The 21,681-nt window shown below is 40.2% G+C and overlaps 1 protein-coding gene across 6 annotated transcripts in view; it reads left to right on the plus strand.

Moving 5' to 3' along the window:
• The window catches only part of LAMA3 (laminin subunit alpha 3), a 274,575-nt gene that overhangs the window by 135,530 nt on the left and 117,364 nt on the right, over window positions 1–21,681 (plus strand). For 5 of the 6 annotated variants that reach the window (XM_042961482.1, XM_042961481.1, XM_042961480.1 and 2 more), the window contains 6 exons: window positions 2,778–2,910; window positions 4,931–5,073; window positions 7,217–7,314; window positions 7,656–7,809; window positions 18,013–18,173; window positions 21,393–21,501. In XM_042961482.1, coding sequence (XP_042817416.1) covers window positions 2,778–2,910; window positions 4,931–5,073; window positions 7,217–7,314; window positions 7,656–7,809; window positions 18,013–18,173; window positions 21,393–21,501 — 798 coding nt within the window. Of the gene's footprint in view, window positions 1–2,777; window positions 2,911–4,930; window positions 5,074–7,216; window positions 7,315–7,655; window positions 7,810–18,012; window positions 18,174–21,392; window positions 21,502–21,681 lie in introns of those variants that run through there. The other variant, XM_042961485.1, reaches the window with a different exon arrangement.

The following is a 21,681-nucleotide window of genomic DNA, read 5'->3' on the forward strand; positions in this document are numbered from 1 at the left end:
AAATGATTTTATGGTTTTTATCTCTTCTCTTACTAGTGTGACATGCCACATTGATTGTTTTGCAAATATTAAAGCACACTTTCATCCCAGGAATAAATCCCACTTGATCGTGGTGAATGATTATTTTAATGTTTTGTTGGATTCTGTTCACTAATATTTTGTTGAGGATTTTTACATCTGTGTTCATCAGACATATTGACTTGTAGTTCTCTTTTTTTGTAGTGTCTTTATATGATTTTGGTATCAGGGTGATACTGGCCTCATAGAATGAATTTGGAAGTTTTCCTTCCTCTTATATTTTTTGGAATAGTTTGAGAAGAATAAATATTAACTCTTCTTTAAATGTTTGGTAGAATTCACCTGTGAAGCTGTCTGGTCTCAGACTTTTGTTTTTCGGGAGGTTTTGTTTTTTTTTTTTTTTTTTTAATTATTCAATTTAACTTCTAGTAATTGATCTGTTCAAATTTTCTGTTTCTTCCTATTATGTTTTGGTAGGTTATATGTTTCTAGGAATTTATCCATTTCTTTTAAGTTGTCCAATTTGTTGGCATATAGATTTTCATAATATTGTGTTACAAGTTTTTGTATTTTTGTGGTGGTGGTTGTTATTTCTACTCTTTCATTAGTGGTTTTGTTTATTTGGGTCCTCTCTCTCTCTCTCTCTCTCTCGATAAGTCTGGTTAGAGATTTATCAATTTTGTTGATCTTTTCTAAAAACCAGCTCATGGTTTCATTAATCTGTTTTATTTACTTTTTTTTAGTTTCTGTATCATTTATTTCTGCTCTAATATTTTTTATTTCCTTCCTTTTTCTGTGTTTCAGTTTTGTTTTTTCTTCTTATTTTAGTGTCTTGAGGTATAAGATTAGGTTATTTATATGAGATTTTTCTTGCTTCTTGATGTAGCCTTGTGTTGCTATAAATTTCCCTCTTAGTACAGCTTTTGCTGCATCCTAAAGATTTTGGACCTGTGTTTTCATTTTTATTCATCTCCATGTAATATTTTATTTCTTCTTTGATTTCTTTTTTTAAGTTTATTTATTTTTACACACACACACACACACACACAGAGAGAGAGAGAGAGAGAGAGAGAGAGAGAGAATGAGTAGGGGAGGGGCAAAGAGAGAGAGAAAGAATCCTAAGCAGGCTGTGCATTGACAGAATGGAGCTTGACATGGGGCTTGGTCCCATGAACCTTGAGATCATGACCTGAGCTGAAATCAAGAGTCAGATGCTCAACAGACTGAGCCACCCAGGCGCCCCTCTTTTTTGATTTCTTGATTGACCCATTCGTTGTTTAGAAGCATGTTCTTTAGCCTCAATGTATTTGTGCTCTTGCAAAATTTTTCTTGTGGTTGATTTCTAGTTTCATAGGTTTGTGGTCAGAAAAGATGCATGGCATAACTTCAGTCTTTTTGAATTTTTTGAGGCTTTTTTTGTGGTCTAATATGTGTTCTATTCTGGAGACCATTACATGTGTACTCAAAAAGAATGTGTATTCTGCTGAATATATCTGCGTATTCTGAATATATCTGTTAAGTCCATCTGGTCCAGAGTGTCATTCAAAGCCACTATTTCCTTGTTGCTTTTCTCTTTGGATGATCTGCCCGTTGATGTAAGTGGGGTCTTAAAGTCCCCTACTATTATTGTGTTACTATTGATTATTTCCTTTAGGTTTGTTATAAACTGTTTTATTTATTTGGGTTCTTTCATGTTGGGTACATAAATATTTACAATTATTATATATCCTCTTGTCAGATTGTCCCTTTTGTTATTGGAATGGAGTATTATTCAGCCATAAAAAATAATGAAATGTTGCCATTTGCAACAATATGGATGGAACTAGAGAGTATAATAATGTTAAGTGAAATAAGTCAGAGAGAGACAAATATTGTATGATTTCACTCATATGTTGAATCTAGGAAGCAAAACAAACAAGCAAAGGCAAAAAAAAAAAAAAGGGAGATAGAGACAAAGCATGAAACAGACTCTTAACTGTAGAAAACAAACTAATGGTTACCAGAGGGGAGCGGGGTAGGGGATGGAGGAAATAGGTGATGAGGATTAAAGAGTACACTTGTCATGATGGAAAAAAAATAATTAAAAAAGAAAAAGCCCACATTCTTTTTGGATAGAGATTGAGATCAATTTTATGTGACGCAGGCATATTTTAATTACATCCAGATTTGGTCACTAATGTGTTTGGAGTATTTTAACCTTTGTTTGGCCAGCATCAGTTTCTGTGACCATTTAGAATTTTATGTATGTGGCCCCTGGAGTGGTCTGTCTACAGGGGTAGTTGTGTTAAATAATCCTGTCCTTTCGTTCTCTTCTGCTTTTTTATTTCTCCCAGCCTGTGGTGGTTGCCCCTGCCACTATGGCTTTCCTTAAACTAGTCCTGCTAACATTCTCTTCTGTCTGCCTGATTCCAAAAGGGTCAAAAGAAGAACTCAGTTCCTGAGGGAACAGGTCTTCACTGTAACTTTAATTGTAATTAAGTTGTATTGTACACTTAAATTTAATTGTAATTGTAATTGTGATTTTAATTTATTGTTAGGCCTTCCTATTTCCATCTGCCACAGAGTTGGTTATTTGGTGTTTTCTGAGTGAGAGTGAGTGTGTGTGTGTGTGTGTGTGTGTGTGTGAGAAAGAAATAGAGCGTGTGGGTCTGTGTACACACTACAAGCCCACTAGTGAAACTTGAATGGAGTAAAGCCACTGTTTGGCTACCATTTCTTTTAGCCAGTTCTATACTTTATGGCTTTTCGGTATTTTTCAGAATAAAGTGAGGATCATGTTGAATGTGGGGAAGTCAAGTCTTGCCTTGTTTCGCGTTATTCTGAAATATATTAACCCTGGAACTGAAGCCGTATCTGGCCACGTGACTATTTACCCATCCTGGGCTGAGGCAGGTAGGCAAATTTTCAAGCCTTTTTTTGGATTAAGAAATGATGAACTAGTGAAACATTTTCTTCAGTTTTCACAAAGTTACCTCCTGAGAAAAGATGGAGTCTGATGCATAGTCTGATTAGGGTAGTGTCCTGTCCTTTGCTACCTTTTCAATCTCTAAACATTCTGCTTATTTAAATTTTGTTGTTAAGTTTACTATTAACTGTCTTTTGAAAAATTGGTGTAACAACCTATGTGTCTTCGCTGAACCCCATGGTCTATGATATCACCACAGGGCAAAGCTAATTTATAATTCATTCATGGTAGAGTGGGTGTCACCTCTGTGGTGACTCCCCTAAATTTTTACATTGTTTCAGGCAAACCAAATAGCCCAAGGAGAAATGGGTGAGTGTAGGAATTTTTAAGATGAATGCGGTAAAGCATGAAGCCCAGGAGAACTCCAGAAAGAAACATGCAAACCTCACTGAAGGTTGAGGGATTCCTGAGGGCACAGGAAAATCATAGTCAGAGCACAGATCTCAGCACTGTTAGAGCTGAGGCCTGGAAGTCTGTTCTGCAAGAAGTTAGCACTTCTACCATTCCTGGAAACAGATTCCAGAAAGCACTAGGAATCCCACATGGACCAAAGATGGTGCCAGTGGAAATCTAATTTGAGATTGAAACACAAGAATCTTTGTTCAGCATCCATGGCGAAGTCACTGGGGGCAGTGGTGATGCTCCTGAGTTGTGTCAACCAGGTTGCGAGGCTGGATGATGATGAATAACACAAAGAACTAGCGGGCTTGCTTTATCATATACATATACTTTGGCATTGATTTTCTCACATGGTAAGTTTGTGAACTGATGAGAGTTGAAGAGGAAACAGAACTGAGAGGTTTAGTAAATCGCCTAAGTGCACCTCTGGTCTTTATAGACAAGTTGGAATCTTCAGACTCCAAATTCTTTCTAATAGACCCTGATGCCTGCTCGATGACAATTTCATCAGCACTTTGCTCTCCATTAACTCAAACAGGTGGAATACATTGTGGCTTGTTTTCCCTTCCTCTGGGACACCTTTATTAAGCCCCCATGTCTGAGTCAGGGGCCTTGGTTGTGGATTCTTGTGGTAACCTAGGCCTCCTCCCAAACACCACTGTCTATGCTGTGCCAAATTCTCCTGTTTTATCGTCTGTAATCCCTCACCTTTCCCATCCCACCCAGCAAAAGCCATGCTGGCTGTGTGCAGTCCCTCATGCCCAGAACCTACATCTAGTGGATGTTTGTAGAAAGAATGCAAGGATTTGGAGCAAACATTTCTTCTGAAGAAAAAGTCTCAGTTGGACTCTGATGCAGCAGTTTGGTTTGTTTCTGAACCTTGTACAGAAGGTTCACTGTTGTTTCATACAGAAGAAAACACTTTGCATCCTGAGAACAAACAAAAAACCAAAACCTTTTATTACGTCAGAACAGACACATGTTCTTCCATAGAAATTAAAAGAATAAAATAATTTAATATCTAAGGTAATGTGTTAACACTTAGATGCAATGAAATTTCCTAAGCAGTTTACATGCGTTAATATACTTAATCACGTAACAAATTTAAAAAGTAATTAACATCTTATCAATATCTTTCTAGTCTGTTTTATAAGTATGTGAATGGTAAATAAAATCAAGGGGCGCCAGCGTGGCTCAGTCAGCTAAGTATCTGACTTCGGCTCCGGTCGTGATCTTACAGTTCGTGAGTTTGAACTCTGCGTTGGGCTCTGTGCTGACAGCTCAGAGCCTGGAGCCTGCTTCAGATTCTGTGTCTCCCTCTCTCTTTGCCCCTCCCCTGCTTGCACTCTGTCTGTCTCTCTCTGTCTCTCAAAAATAATAAATGTTAAAAAATTTTTAAAATAAAATCAATACGTCTGATCAGTAAGTATGCTCAGTAACCATCTTAAACTTCTTCAGATGTAAACTGAATGTTCAAAACTGAAAATCCAAAATCATAACAGTGATTGCTAGACCAGTGCCTTGGGCAATTCTTTTTATTTCTGATAGGTGCTGCGCAAAGCAAGGAAGTCCTCTTCCTGCCAAGTAAGGAGCCAGCCTTTGTCACGGTCCCCGGAAATGGTTTGGCAGACCCGTTTTCAATTGCACCAGGGACATGGCTTGCTTGTATTCAAGCAGAGGGCGTCCTCCTGGTAAGAGTCCTCCTGAGTGGAGAGTTCTGTGGGATTCTTCCACCCTTAGAAATGGTCCAATCCACAGTGACCCACAGAGACCATTAGATATCAAAATCCACCTCCCTTTTAGACACAGGAAACTATGGTGACATTTGCCCTCAACATAGGAGCCAACTTAAAATATCTGTTATATTTTTCAGCCAGCTTCTCTCAGACACACACACACACACACACACACACACACCAACAGCTATAACTATAATGACTCAAAGTTATCAGAATAAATGCAAAACCTTCATATGCATTATGTCCCCACCTTTCAAAAGCTTCTTTGGGAGTTTTCATCATGAATCAGAAGGGCATCAAAAAAAAAATCAGCCTCTCTGGGAATTGTGTGGAGTGAATCAGAAGAAGCTAGAGGAAAAGAAGATCCTAATATCAGTGAAGTTCTTGGTGGTGGAAAGAGAAGGGAGAACCGATGCTTCTCCAACATTCCCTGCCTTCTTCTACCTGAAACATAGGCAGCAGCCTCACCAAACGATTGCCTTGGACAAAGAACCCTGCATTACAGGAGAAGCTCTATCCTCGTGTTCTACTAGGATAGCCAGAGGAACCATGGGGGTTAAGGGATGAAAACTGCTACCTGAGATACAACCCCCCCTTTTGATGTCTGCTTTAGCTTATAGAAAGTCTTTTGAAAATAAAGTCTTCGACAAAGCTTGGTTTTAGGCGCTCAGAGCAGAAAACATGAAGCTTTTCCTTCTGGCACAGTCCTTTTGATTGGCTGTATTAGCAAATCTCAGGCAAGTTCTTTAACTCCAGGCCTGCCTCATTTGCTTCTTCCCTGTAATAGGGACAATGTTTATCCATATAGGTCCTTTCCAAATCTGGGATCTTCTGAGCATCATGTGAGGGTTTATGCTTGGCATTGAATCCCTATTTTTCTTGCATCTTCTTGGTAGAAAGCTTTGTTGCTTTACCAAAGTTTTAGAGTTTTTCATAGATGTTAGAAATGAGGATGAGGAAAATCCCTTTGATGCCAGTAATGGGTACAAAGTTAGATTAATGGAAAGAAGCTCATTATGTTACTTCATAGGCACGGAAGATACTTGATGACATTTAGCTGGTGCTGTTGTGTAGCAACACATATATATGCTTCCATATGATGATCCTATCTTCTCTACAGATATTTTATGGACCACCTACTGTCAACTTTTACTATTCTAGGATCTATGGGACCATAAAGTAATGAGGAGCTATGGTCCCAACCTAAGGAAACTTAGTAAGAGAACAATAATCACTGTTGAAACAAAGCCTACTGGGCTAGTGAGACCCCCATGGTAGACCACTGAGCCCCCTGGGCCGCCATGTGCCACTTTTCCTCTCCATACATTTCTCTTCTTTCCCATTCTAGACAAATTAAGGGCCCCAAAGGGAGAGAAAGCCTTATGGCTGGTGTATGAGTCTCTTCACAGTTATGGCAGACATCCTCCCTCCCCTTCGTCCTTCCCTCTGCACACAGGCAGGGATGCCAGCATTGCTCTGAAGCTGTCAGACCATCAGCATCTCAGAAACCTGGAGGTCTGCTCTTTCCTGAAGAGCTGTTTAGCTGAATTTACACTGTGGGCTTCATTTGGCACACTCCGTGGAACACGTTCTTCCTCTCATCTCCTAGGACAGGCAGTCAGCCAGTTTCAGTCCGTGATTCACCAGGATCACAAAACACCGTTTTTTATACATGCCATCGAGCGTTGCTTGGATATGGGAATAAAAAGCCGTGATACGTGATCTACAATTCAGCATTCTGTTGTGTAGTGATGAAAGCAACCGGTATTTCAAAGGAACATGTTATCAACTGATAGCGTGTTACTTTTGTTTAGTTTTGAATTTATAAACAATCCAGAAGAGACGGGAAAATTTCCCCTGAGACTTGCATACAAAAACATTCACCCTGAGATGCTTATCTCCCATGTTTGAAGCACCTGTGAGGAGCTGCTTTGTGTGTTTTGGTGAGTCGGGGGGCAGAACGAAGCAGCTGCTGTCGAGAGTTTAACATAGCGAGCTTCACCTGGTTGTTGTTAACTTAGCTGCTGACGGCTTGATTACTAAAAGAAGGGCCACCATCAAATGCGTAATTGTCCTTTTGGTCTTAATTTACTAGGACTACCTGGTGCTGCTTCCCAGAGACTACTATGAGGCATCCTCACTGCAACTGCCAGTCACACAGCCGTGCACCGACTCAGGACCTCCCCAAGAGAAGTTAGTATGGGCAACGGTGCGACATCGGGTCCTCTAAATCAGGAGCCTTTGGTGCAAGGATTCGAGATAGGCCTCGGCATCACAACTGCAGCCAGATGCTTTGGATAATTATCTGATTGTGGTTTTTGTCTGAGGCTTAAAATAGAATCCAGGTTCATGGACCTTTCCTTCTTTTATTCGTCATGCAGATGAAAATTTACCATCCGATTCCTATAGTAGGCACTGGGTAGGAGTTCGTTGAAGGAATGATGAATGAATGGAATTGGATAAGAGTCCTTTGGGGATGCGTTTTGATATTGTGCTTTGTTCTCAGTTGTAACTGTTGTATTTTGTTGTTGAAGTTGCTTGCTTTACCAGCATTTGCCAGTGACCCGATTCCCCTGTGCCCTGGCTTGTGAGGCCAGACACTTCCTGCTTGATGGAGAGCCAAGACCCTTGGCAGTGAGGCAGCCTACTCCCGCACACCCGGTCATGGCGGACCTCAGTGGTAGAGAGGTGGGGCAGCCTTTTATTTACTGTCAAAGCTATTACTGTCTCCCCATCTGTGTCTGCTGAAAACCCTTGGCCACAGTTGCTTCTCAAATTCAGGGGAACCTGGAAGAATTTCTCAGAGGTGTTAATTACAGGTATCCTGAGTTCTCTGCTTCAGGTTGTGGCTGGGCGGTGCACCGCACAGAGCATAGTAAGGTTAGTCTCTGAGCACTTTCTAGACATGGCAGGGAACATGGGCAACCACAGAATCCTCTCCTTTTTACTCCCTGGACTTATAAGGGCACGTCCTGCTCTACCTGATTCAGGGCAAGATCTTTCTAAAAGGCCTCCAGAAACTACACAGCTTACCCTAAAAGGATGCAATGCTCACAGACTGTTCAGCCCTCAGGCTAAGCAATTTGTAAGGGTTGATTTCTTTGAGCTCAAAATCTGGAAATGCTACACGCCAGGGCATCTCCCTCATGGCTTAGAGGGCAGGTTACCACAGGCTTTGGCATTACTTTTCTTCTCAGAGTTTTTGAGGCCTCAAAACGATTTAAGACTATACTGATTTAAGATTTGCGTTCAAAGTAGTATATAGCAACAATAAAAACACACAATGCAATACCTCAGAATAAAGACACTGAAAAACAAACTTCCGTCACTATATTTCCATTCCTTACTTTCTACAACATTCTCTGTTTTGTACCTTTGAGGAAAATGTTCACGATTAAATTTGTAGACTGAAAACATATATGGTATTACTTCTGAATATTTAGATATGTACCTTTTTTGTAAACTATATTGCTAACATTTCCAAGGTAGCTATTAGAGGATTTTAAGGATACTTCTTTAGTCTTCATTTCATTTTATTAGAGTTTTTATTTTGCAAAAAAGAGAAGTACGTATGCCTGTTGTAACAAGTAAAGCGATATAGGCATTCATAAAGAGAAATTAATGAAATCATTTCCACTCCATTCTACCAGTGTGCTGTATCCCTCCCTACCCATGCTGAGCACACACACACAAATGCATATACATACATAAATATGCACGCACACATACAGATGTGTGTGTGTGTGTGTGTGTGTGTGTGTGTTCCCCAGACAGCAGGAAGGTGCTGTTGAGAAGGGCCAAACTCCAGGAAATGATGCTGATGATTCATCTGGAGGTGTCCTTGCCTCTGATTTAGCCCAGAGCCATATAGCACTGAGGCCTTGGGCAGGGCCATATTTGCATGATGCGTAAAACTAAGCCCTGGGCTGTCCAGTTTTATTTAACAGTCTGTTTTACTAGTTTATCTAAATGCTTACAGACATGTGCTAATATAGTAGTGACTAGCTCATGTGGCTGTATAAACTTGAATTAATTAAAACTAAGTAGAGCTAAACATCCAGTTTCTCCATTGCACTAGCCACATTTCAAGTGCTCAGCAACCACATATGTCTAGTGTCCACCTTATTGGAAAACACAGAGTATGAAATATTTTTGCTATCCAGAAGGTTCTATTGGACAGTGCTGTAGTAGATCATTGTGCTAAAATTCAGAGACTAATGGCATTCGAAGAGGTCTTAGAAATCATTTGATTTCCCTTCCTGTGAAGGAATCCTTTCTACATTAGCTTTTTTAAACATTCATTTAGCCTCTGTTGAATACTTAAATTGATGGAGGACTCACTTCTTCTAGAGGTAGGTAAATTTTGATCATCATTAGCCGCCTGGAGCAAAATGCAGAGTAATCCCTCCTCCATTTTTAAGAAAGTTTTATTATCAAGAGTCAGATGCTCAACCAACTGAGCCACCCAGGCACCCCCGCTCCCCGCCCCTGCTCCTCCATTTTGAAAACCCATGTGTAGCGTGATGATTAAGATGGTTCTGGAGTGAAACTGCCTGCCTTCGTGTCTTGGGTCATCAGTAACTAGCTGTGAAATCTCCCTAGGCCTGAATTTACTAGTATACAAAATGGGGATAAGAATAGTAGCTACCTCATGAGTACTATTAAATAAAATAATCCATGAGGGGCTCTTGTTGTGGTGCCAGACACGCAGTGATCACTCAGTAACCATTAACCATACTGCTGTTATGTATTCTAGTCACCACCATGGGCAGAAAGGAAGAGCAACCCACTAAGTCTAGCTCATATGAAGGGTTTTTCCTTTTCCAGGATACAGAAGGTCTAGAAGGATTCCAAAGGCAGGAACCAAGTACATTCTGGTCTTCCAGGAATCTGAGAGAGACAGAGCTACCAGGCCGTCATAGAAGAAAGCCTTCTCTCCGTGTGTTTGCTGTTCACCTCTCCCTCTATTGAATGACCTCCTTTGCTTACTCATAGCTGTTTGTCTCACACACATACCATGAAGGTTGCTTCGGTCTCATTTCCTTGTTAACTCCTAGCTCCGGCACTTATTGCCATTTGAATATCCCCTTTTTCCCTTTATTCTTTCTGAGAAAGGGAATCTGGACAGCTCATTTTTTAAAGTCAGACCACACCTGTTGTACACCAGGCAAGCCTCTGTCTCTTATAAACAAATTCATTGCTATATTTTTTATATTTCAATTTGATCATCTCTGTTTTACAATGTGATTTTAATTGATTTATATTTATTGTGATTTCAGACATATTTGGACTTATTTTTATCATCTTAATTATTTTACTAGCTTTTTATTTGCCTTCTTAAAAATAATTTTCCTACTTTGGTTTCTTTTCTTTTTTTCTTTTTTCTTTTTTTTTTTTTTTTGAAGTAAGTTCTAGGCCCAACATGGGGCTGGAACTCAATGCTGAGATCAAGAGTTGCATGCTCTACTGACTGAGCCAGCCAGGCACCCCCTACTTCTGTTTGATTAAGACAATTTTCTCTATTTTTCTGCTTGTTTGATAAGTACAGATTGTTTTCTGGTGTTTTAGTAGTTACCCTTAATATTTTAACATAAGTTCTTGAAGCATATATTTTCCACCCAAGTCTAAAGTTATTCACTAATTCTGATCTCTTATTTTACATGACACAGACTTTAGAATGATTATTTACCCATTGAAAACCAACCTCCAAGTTATTGTTGCTGTACAGAAATTTTATTTTTACCCTCTTCCCCAGACTTTCAGGTAGATTGTAAGTTTCATCTCAATTCAAATATACCACATACCATCCCTCCCTCTCTCCTCCCTTCCTTTCTTTCTTTTTTTTTTTTTTTCCTCTTTTCCATTTCTTCTTGGAATTTTCTCTCCTGGAATCTTCCATCTGTCTTCTTTGCTCTTGATGTAGTCTCTGGATCTAGGGCACAGCCATTTCCTGAAATATTTCATTGCCACATCCCACCATCCTAAATATTCTCGTTTTTATCTTCATTGTATTGGGATTTTTTTGTTTTTGTTTTTTTTATTATTGGAACTCCCTTTTTTTTCTTCTTCTTCTTCCACATTTTGGTAGATTATATCCTCCAATGGCTTCCTTCCTGAGAAAGGCCACACAGATACAGAGGAGGTCCTTTTATTTTTATTTATTTATTTATTTATTTATTTATTTATTTATTTTTTTCCCTTTGAGACCTTGCATATCTGGAACTATCCTACACTCAATCTTGATTTTTTAGTTTGGTTAGGTGTATAATTTTATTTTTATTGGTTTTTTTTTAAAGACACTCTTAGGCAGGCTCTATGCTTAACTCTGTGGAGCCCAATGCAGTACTCGATCTCATGACCATGAGATCATGACCTGAGCTGAAATCAAGAGTCAGACACTTAACTGACTGAGCCCCCCAGGCACTCTAGATATATAATTTTATATTAGAAATCATTTCTTTTTAGAATTTGATGACATTTCCTCACTGGCTTCTACCTTCAAGTCCTGCTCTCGAGAAGTTACATTGTGATTCCCAATGCTTTGACTGCAGCTTGCTTTTCCCTGCTTAAAGCTTTTGAGATAATTTCTTTATTTCTCGTGTTCTGAAATTTCACAAAGGTGTGCCTTGATATAGGTAATGTTTCTACTAGTGTGCCAGGCTCTCAGCCTTTTAGCCTGGAAACTTCTATCCATCGTTCAGGGAAACTTCCTTGAATTATTTCATTGATAATTTATTTCTTTATCTTTAATCAACATTTACCATCTCTTTATCTCATTTTATGCTTTGGGATATTTCTTTAATCTTTTCTTCCAATGCTCATCCAACTCTGCACCCACACAGACATATAGGTGTCAGCTTTTTCTGATCTAATTGGTTAACATCTGCTTTCCAGCTTCCAAAATCTGTTGATTTCTCTAGCCTGTTTCCTGCCGCCCTCTTTCCTATCCTCTTTTTGTTTGTGGGTGTATGATTTAAAAAAAAAAAACCCAACTCGAATTTTTGTGGAATTCTGAGAGGGAAGATCAATAAGTATAAGCATTTAATCTATTATATTTAGCCAGAAATCCTAGGATGGACTTTTATTTGTGATACTCTAAAGTTCCATTATGATATATTTAGGTGTGGATTTATTTTTATTTATCTGTTTAGTCCTCAGGCTACACTTTCAGAATGAAGATTCATATCTTTTATCCCGGGAAATTCTCAGATGTTATCACTTCAAATGTAATTTTGCTGCCATTCCTTACATTCTTCTTTTCTGGAAATCAGCCTGGATGAATGTTGGAACCTCACAGTCTGTCTACAAACTACTCTTTCATATTTTTATATAGCTTTGGCTCTTTGTGCTGCTTTACGGGTGAATTCCTCAAGACTTTCTTAGAATCCACGGATGTTTCACTATCTCCAGTTTAGATTTTATCCAGCCTGTTGGTTCAGTTTAATTTATACTGTTAATCTCAAAGATTTCTAATTGGCTCTTACTCATATTTACTTTTCCTTATTTTTTTCCCACCAATTTAGTTTTGTAACTTTATTTACTTTTTAAAGAGATTCCTCTTTCATTTATATTTTTGAGTATCTTAATGCCCTTGGAGGCAGGTGTGTTTCATAATTCAGCATTTAAAAATTTTTTTTAAGTTTATTTATTTGAGAGAGAGAGAGAGAGAGAGAGCAAACAGGGGAGGGGCAGAGAGAGAGGAAGAGAGAAATCTCAAGCTGGCTCCGTGCTGTCTGATGTCTGATGTCCAGCCTGATGTCTGGCTCGAACTCACGAACTGTGAGATGATGACCTGAACCAAACCCAAGAGCCGGACGCTTAACTGACTGAGCCACCCAGGCGCCCCAGAATTCAGAATTTTAAAGATTCTGCGCACACACACACATCATCATCATCATCATCATCATCATCATCATCATCATCATCATCTCCATTGGGGTCCTGGCCAACACCCTATAATCAAACAGGTTGATATTTCTCCAACAAAAAGCTTGAATAGGCACTTCAAGAGAAATACATTAAGACTGTATACGTGGACTTAGTTCAAGTCACATTTTGCCACAAAGTGATGATTGGTTAGGTGAGATTAAGTTTCGCATCCAAACAAGATCCAAAAAATATTCCTTTTCCACATTTGAAGATTTCAGATTAGGGACCAGTGTATTCATTTTAAAGTCTTTGTCAGACTCTCTGATAAAATTCATCTTATCTGAAGTAAATTCATCTTCTGATTGATGATATTGTTGCATGTTTCTAACATTAGATTTCTTTATGTGTTTTGGAGACTTATTTTGTTTGCAGGCTTATTGGCTTATTTTAAATGGAAGCTTTTTATCATCTCCCTTTTTCTTGCTAGCCATCTCAGCCTAGTAGTTTTGCAATGTCTCACCAGTCCTCTGGACCCTTAGCTCAGAGGCAAGCATTAAATATGCCACTTCTATCGCTGTGATACTGGGGATGGCACAGATTCAGACACTGAGTACGTAGGTGGCTTAAATCAGTTCTTGGTTATGAGGCTGTATCTTTGATATTTGATTCCCAAATTCTATAGCTTCTTGTAAAGCTGAAACCCAACTGGCAGATTGTCAGCAACTTTTTCAGCTTTTCATGATTTGAGGGAACATTCCTCTTTGTCTTAAAAAAAAATGAGCCTGGATCTGACCACTGTCTCATTGAGGCGTCTTTAGTTTTCTTTACTCCGCAAGAGCTGAACTGCTGACCAAGACAGGCTGCTTCCAGACCTTGAGGACAGCAGACCCCTGACTTCAGCCCCAGTGCGTTTCGAGTTTTTCTTTTACTTCTGGTCCATCAGTTTTTAAATCTAAAACACGTCTTTTTGTTTTCCTTTTAAAACATTTTATCTATAGTTGCTATCTCTTGGAGTGGAAGGGGTGCAGAAAATGTCAATTCACTGTGCCGTCTGAACTGGGAGTCACCCTCATATTTTAAAAATGCTAAGTTCTATCCCCTTTTTATTAAAACCCTCCTTTCCCTTCCCACAGTCCCTCAGCTATACCTCTTGCCTCCTTCACAACCAAACTTCTCCAAAGAATTCGACATTCTACACTGTTCCCGATTCTTTCACTTCCATTCACATCTCTACCCACAGCAGTCTGGCTTTCATCTCTCCTACTCCATTACCTTTCTTTCTTTCCTTCCTTCCTTCCTTCCTTCCTTCCTTCCTTCCTTCCTTCCTTCCTTCTTCTCCTTCTCTCTCTCTCCTTCTCTCTCTCTCTCAGTTTCCAATCTTGTCAGTAAATCCAGTGATTATTTTCATTCCTCATGTGTTCATCTGTTTAACTTCTCAGCAGCTTTCAATACTTGTTGAATATCCCTTCCAAGTTAAAACACTCTCTTAACTTGTTTTTCATAATTTAAGAGTGGTCTGGATCTCTTCCTACCTCTCCGGCTGCTTCCTTAGAATATCATTTACAGGTTCAACCTCTATCTAGCCATTAAGTGTTAGAATTTGTTGAGGTTCAGTTTTAGCCTTTGTCTTTTTACTTTATGTTCTCTCCCTAAGCAGCCTCCTCCAAGCCTATTGTGTTAGATGCCAACTCGACACAGATAACTCCCAAAGTGGTATGTTCAGTCATACCTGTCCTTTTATGTGCAGAACAGCATTGCCAACTTCCTTCCTGACATTACCTCTTAGGTGTCTCGAAGGGATCTCAAATTACATTTTACTACCTAAGTAAATGGTACCACCATCCATCTAATTTTATAAAATCAGAATTCGTAGGGTCATCCATGATTTCTTCCGTTCCCTCCCTTACCAAAGACAACCCATCCCTGAATCTTAATGTCTTTTCTTAAATGTCTCTACTTCTCTTTGTGTATCTTTCTTGCCCAATATTTGATCATCATCTTTCACGAGGATCTCTGCAGTAACCTCCTGATTAGCTCACTCACACCAGCTCTTGCCCATTGCATCTCCCAGTCCACACTCCATATGATAGTCAGCATACTCATGTTGATAGAAATATAATATCTGATCATCACAGGCACTCTCGCCCCATCCTCACCCATACCCAATTGGAACATTACGATAACAGCTTACTGCTTTAGGATAGAGACAAAAGATTTTAATGGCCTCTAAGGCTACCCCACCTTCCTCCCAATGCCTCCTCTTGCTCTCTGTTCCTTGTCACCGTGGCCTGCCTTCAGTCTCTTGGACTTAACATTATTTGTTACCCTACAGCCTGTGTGTCATAGGTTAGCCTCCTGCTGCAGGATGTTCCCTGTGCCTGAATGCTCCTCCCTCCCCCTGGGTCCTGGCTGTCTGTTCCTTGTCCTCTAGCACTCAGCCAAGTTGTTGCTTCTTCAGGAAATCTTCCCCTTCCCTAGTCTCCCTGACTGGCTCAGGCTGTCCTCTAAGAACCTATGCAGAATATTTGCCATATGTGTAATTTCACACTGTGTTTGTCTAATTGTCTAATTATTTGATTAAAGTCTGAGGGCAGAGACCAGATATGTCTTGTTTCCCATTGTATGCCCATCAGGTGAGCTGGCATAGAGGAGGTGTTTAATAAGTATAGATTGACCAAGTCATTTTGAATCCTCATTTTGACACCAGACATGTTAATCACCCCTCTTAGCTTTGTGTAAGTACCAGATTTGACATGCCTGCCTTTTATGTCTTTATCTTGAAACACTCATAACCAGGTGAGGGCAGTTCTATGCCATAAAACCAGAAAGATCCTTCCAGTTTGACACTGGTTCTCTTTAAGTTCCCTTTTACTAAGATAAATAATTGATAACAAATAGCAAATAGTAAAGTTTCTATTTGCCATCATTTATCGTTTATCTGAGTTTCTGAAAACCTACTTTTACCCTTAGATGAATTCAGAAGCCTTCCCACACATCTTCCAAAAAATCAATGACTAGGACTCAGAGTGGAAAGAACAATAGAAACTTATAATAGAGTGCTGTGATAGAACTGGCAGCCAGTAATAACTTCTGGGAGAAAAGTGAATATACATTATTGGCTTGTGTGTGTTTTATGGTGGGGTGAAGACAGACAGACCCTTGTTTGGAGATGCCCCAGGGAGAAATGCTGCTAATAACCTCCCCACACAGACCCATATTTCACTCCAGAACAGAGTGGAAAAGTGGTGTGGATAATCCACTTTTTTTTCCCCTGAAGTAAGTCTTTCTATTATATAAGTGATAGAAAAATCATCGGGGAAAGCATTAGTTGTGTGGTTCAGGGCTGTGCAGAGAGAACAGTAAATGTGAATATCCTGAAGACGGAGGGAGGGAGGATTTTAATTAAGTATGGTAAAGCTTGGCTGGGCCTGAGATTACAGACTCAAGTGGGTTAAACTGCTGTGGAATGTAGTTCCAATATTGGCTCAGACATTCAATATGCACGTATACTTTGACCCAGCAATTCTACTTCTAGGAATCTTACAGAAATACCAGCATAAGGATATTTACCTATCTATACACACACACACACATACATACATACACGTGATCATGTAACATTCTATGCTAATAGGGAAAATTAGAGACAATGTAAGTGTTACCATCAATAGGGGATTAGCTAAATAAATTAATTTACACTCACACTGTGGAAAGGTGGGAGGCCGTTAGGAAAATGAAGTTTATCTGTATGTAGCTACAGACAGAGAAAATCTTGTTGAGTAAAAAAAGCAAGACGTGGCAAAAGGCAATAATCACAGTTATGATCATCAATATTTACAGAGTGCTTATGACATGCCAAATACCCTTCTAAGAGTCCTTCATATATTCATTCATTTAATCCTCATGATAATTTTAAGAGGTGGGTACTCTTGCTATCCTCATTTGTACACAGGAGGATACCGAAGCATACAGACATTAAGTAACTTGCTCGAAGTCACACAGCTGGAGGCAGTATGGTTCCATACTCCAAGCTCCTAACCAATAGGGGATGGTGGGGGCGGGTTGTTTTTTGGTTTGGTTTTGGTTTGGTTTTTTGTTTGCTTGTTTTTGGTACAAGGCCAGATAGTAAATATTTTCAGCTTTATGAGCCATATGGACTCTGTTGGAGCTACTCAGCTCTGCTGTCATGGTATAAAAACATCCATGATTCCTACTATGAGCACAGTTTTTCTTTAAAAAAAAAAAAAGGTACATATGTGTGCATTTTCAGATGTGGAAAATGGTTTGGAAGCATGAAAACCAAACTATTACTAGTTATTATCCCAGGAGTGAGCTGCATATATCACGTCACGTTATCTGCATCCATATAATCTAAAGTTCACTCTTTAAATTGAAAAACAGCAAAAGAGCCTCAAGGCATACCTCTATCCTTTTCTCACCCATTGGAGATTGCTTTTTACCTCAAGTTTTAGAGTGTCTTTTGCCTTGAGAAACAAGGCAAATATATGGGTAATGGGAGTAGAAGCCCCTATAAGTAAGGTTGCCAGATTTAGAAAAAAATACCAATGCACCATTAAGTTTGAATCACAGATAAACCACAGTTATGTGTTGTTTATCTGAATTTCATACTTAATGGTTCATCCTGCATTTTTAAAATTTTATTTATTTATTTTTGAGAGAGAGAGAGAGGGAGTGTGAGCAGGGGAGGGGCAGAGAGAGGTTGGGGGTGGGGGTGGGGAAGAGGATCCGAAGTGGGCTCTGTGCTGACAGCGGAGAGTCTGATGCAGGGCTCGAACTCACCAACCACGAGACCTTGACCTGAGCCCAAGTTGGAAGCTTAACCGAGTGAGCCATCCCGGCGTCCCCATCCCGTATTTTATCTGGCATTCCTACCCATAGGACCGCGTTTCTTACTGTGATGACGTACACTGTTCCCAGATGTCTGCTCAGCCTTGCCTTCACTATTGCCCATGTAAACTCATCCGGTACATTTCACATCCACCTGCTCGGGCTCTCTGACAGGTGGAGATACAGCTGCGGCTGCGAGTTCCCCAGGTCAGCCACTACGTGGTGGTGGTGGAGTATTCCACGGGAGCAGACCAGCTGTCTGTGGTTGCTGTGCACATGCAGAGCCCTGGGTCAGTCCTGAGAGGCCAGGTGAACATCTACAGCTGCATGTACAGGTAATCAGTCCTGCCCTGGGGGATCCCTTTGTTCCTGAACGATCAGGAGGTCAGCTTTGGGAACTTTGGTTTTTATCTGGATTGGGATGTTGTTTCCTTTTTGAGGCTGATCTTGAAAACAAGCAGGTGACCGTGCTGTCTGGCGTCACCCCCAGTGTGAGTACTGGGAGACTTCTCTGTGGGCATCATCTTGAAAATGTTGCATTTTCTTGAAAAACTGTGTATTCTGCTCACTCCTTTCGCTCAGATTCCCAGGAAGCAGCACGACCTTTTTATTTTATTCTCCGTCACCCCTGTGTGGTGCAGTGAAGTCAGTGTTCTCACTTCACATGCTGTGTAGAGCACCTGGGTGTGTGGAATAGGAGAAAAGACTGCCTCTGTCACAACCGCCTTCCCAACATGCCCTTCAGAAACTGGGAATAATTGATGTTTGAGGATCATCAGGTGAAAAATAATTAACCAAAGATTTTATTTTTTTTAATGCTTATTCATTTTTGAGAGAAAGAGTTTGCAAGCTGGGGAGGGGCAGAGAGAGAGGGGGACAGAGGGTCCAAAGTGGGCTCCCCACTGCCAGCACAGAGCCAGATGCGGGGCTCAAACTCACAAACTGTGAGATTGTGACCTGAGCCAAAGTCCAATGCTTAACTGACTAAGCCACCCAGGTGCCCCTAGCCAAAGATTTTAAAATTCACCCTGTTTAAGTTACTGTCTTCCAAGAACCTTGGCAAAGATTTATTAAAAGTTGTTTTTTCGTATAATATTTCAAGATATATGCAAATGTTCAGAATATGCTTTAATTAAAGAATCAGCTCACGGGGTGTTTCCAACATGAAATTAATTGTATAATAATGGCACGGAAGTCAGTCTCTTCAGACAGCAGGTGGCAAACTGCAATGAACCCACCCAGTTCTTGGCCAAGGCCTTGGACATTTTATTACCACTACTTGCCTGTGGCTTTTTGTCAAACTTCAAATGACCTGAAGTAGTTGGACATTTTCCCTGTTTTGCAAATAAAAGAACTTATGAAAAGAGTTACTTTTAGGAACTTAGAATGGAAACTTTTATGAGACTTGATGAAATGGTTATTGAATTAACATCATGCTCTCAGCAACCCTAAAAAAGCAGCTGTGAGGGCTTCTTTTAAAAATCATTTAAAAAATCTCATCAGCCCTTTTCTCTGGGGTGATGATAAAACAAAAACAAAAAAACGAAAAAAACAAAAAACAAAAAAAAACCCACAAAAAAACAAAGGACATAATTGCATTTGGATTTTTAGTAGGAGTACCAGATGGGCCAAAAAAGTTCTCCAGAATGTTCTATCATTATCTGAAAATGTTAGTTTAATCTGTGGATGACATCAGCAACCACTGGAATGTACACTCCTAGGTGGGTGGGTCACCTCACCACCTGAGTCCTGGAGACTGTTGGCCACAGGGTTGAGGCAGGGCTCCTCTGTACCCTGTTCCTCCAAGTCCACCCTCTGGTTCAGCTCTCTGACTCAGCTTTCCAGATCATATTGCTTGATCCCTGCTCCACAAGATACAAGGTGGTGATGGCTGAGAGCCCAGTAGGAAACACTCCTAATGTCCCTGGTGGCTCTCCGAACCGTCTCAGAAGAGGCTGAGAACATCTTTTCCAAGCAGAGAAGTGTTTTCAAAGCTCAGGAAAGAATGGTCACCCTTCCAGGGTTCCATAAGCCACGAGCTTGGTTTCATGACCTCTGTCTGCATGGCATTTGGGGAGGAGAACTGTGCGGTATTCCACAGATCGTTTTGGCTCTGGACATGACAGCCCTAGGTTCTTCCCCAGGGACATTAGAATCCCAAGACAGTATTGTATTAGACTAGGACTTCCTTCTAATGTGTTTAACCATTTCCAGGAAAGTCTCGTGGTATTATTTCAACTCCTCTAAAATATTTCCTTCTTCTCTACTTTGGCTGTCATGTGACTAAGTGAAAATGAACAGGCTATTAGTACTGGAGTCCAAAAATATGGTGCAATTGGAAAATATTTGACCCATAAAAGCCTATTTCACATGACAGGCCCTTTCGACACTGCAGCTTTTCCTGCTGAGGGTTGAACCTTTCCCAACATTCTCGAGTGAGTTCTAATGGTGTTATTTTAAAAAATATCCCAACAGAAAAGTCGCGGTGCTAATTAAAATACCACTTTTCAGAACAGTGTTGTGATAAATATGATCTGCCTTCTGTAAGAGAGGTGATCACTCATGATGAAATCAATCCCGTTATTACCGTTTGTCTATTCTTAGTAAGAATTTTAAAAGGATATGGATAAGACTAAGTCTAAATGAATCACTTAATATATTTAACTCCCAGGGTTATGATTGAATCCAAAAGGAATGCACTTTAATTTCATACATGTACACATGCACAAAAGAGAAAACAACACAACTATTCATTGAGTTTCTAACCATGGCTCTGTATATACTATCTCATTTTAATCTTTGCCAGAAAGTCATTGCATCAATCTTTTCAAACATCTCTCAGACAGCCATTTCTTCTCAGAGATAGATATAGTTTGACTCTAGTTTCCAAATTGTATTTACAGACAGAAAAGTTGCTACAGAATATGAAGTCAGAAACATTTCTCCGAAAATACTTCCGTTAGGGGTTGTGCCATTAGAGTGTGTTCTTTGGTTCCAAACCGTGACCTTTGAAATGTTCCTGAACTCCGTATTTCACCTGATGGGGTGGAGGTAAGGAGCGTAGCTGGTACAATGAGGAAGGAAGGATGCGGAAAGCAGACTGAGCTTGCAAAGGCAAGCTCTGGTTTCTCATGGCTGGAGAAAGGCCAGCCCTAGTGCTGACATGGTGTGGAATCATCGCTGGGAGGCCAGTAGGCATCTTCAGTCACCAATGGTACCAACAATACTGATAAATTTCTCATAGGTTGTGTCTAGGAGATCAGACGTTATTGACCCTGGGACTTTTTCTCCCAATGACTAGACCGAGTATTACATCAAGCTGGTTTGGAAGAGCTGCCCTGAGACGTGCAGCTCAGACCACAGTCGGAAGGTTCTTTCTCTTATATTGCTTGTGGACTGCATACATCCCTCTTAAACTCGTTGTGTAGGAAAATTTGCCGTCAGCAACCTGGTTATAAACAGGAGAAGCTGAAGAGCAGTCAGCTATCCCATGGGGAGACACAAAGTCAGGGAGACCAGAGAAGTCAGGCTAAGAAAACTTTTTCCTCTTGCAGCATCCTCTGCCGGAGTGTTGTGACTGATGGCAGGAGTCGCATCGCTGTCTATGAACTGTTAGCAGATGCAGACATTCAGCTCAAAGTGCGTGGGGCCCGATTCCTTCTGGTATGCTTCTGTTTTGCCCTTTGAGTTGTAGAAGCATTTTGTTGTTATATCTATATTTTAAAACTTATTAAAAATGTTGGCGGTCTTTGTATTACATCTCTAAAATGAACCTGTGAAGAATTGCCAACTTAATGATGTCTTTCCTTCCCATCTAGAACTCTGTCTTGCCTCTTCCTTTAT

The sequence above is a fragment of the Panthera tigris genome, chromosome D3 (genome assembly GCF_018350195.1).
Source record: "Panthera tigris isolate Pti1 chromosome D3, P.tigris_Pti1_mat1.1, whole genome shotgun sequence".
NCBI classification, from domain to species: Eukaryota; Metazoa; Chordata; class Mammalia; order Carnivora; family Felidae; genus Panthera; species Panthera tigris.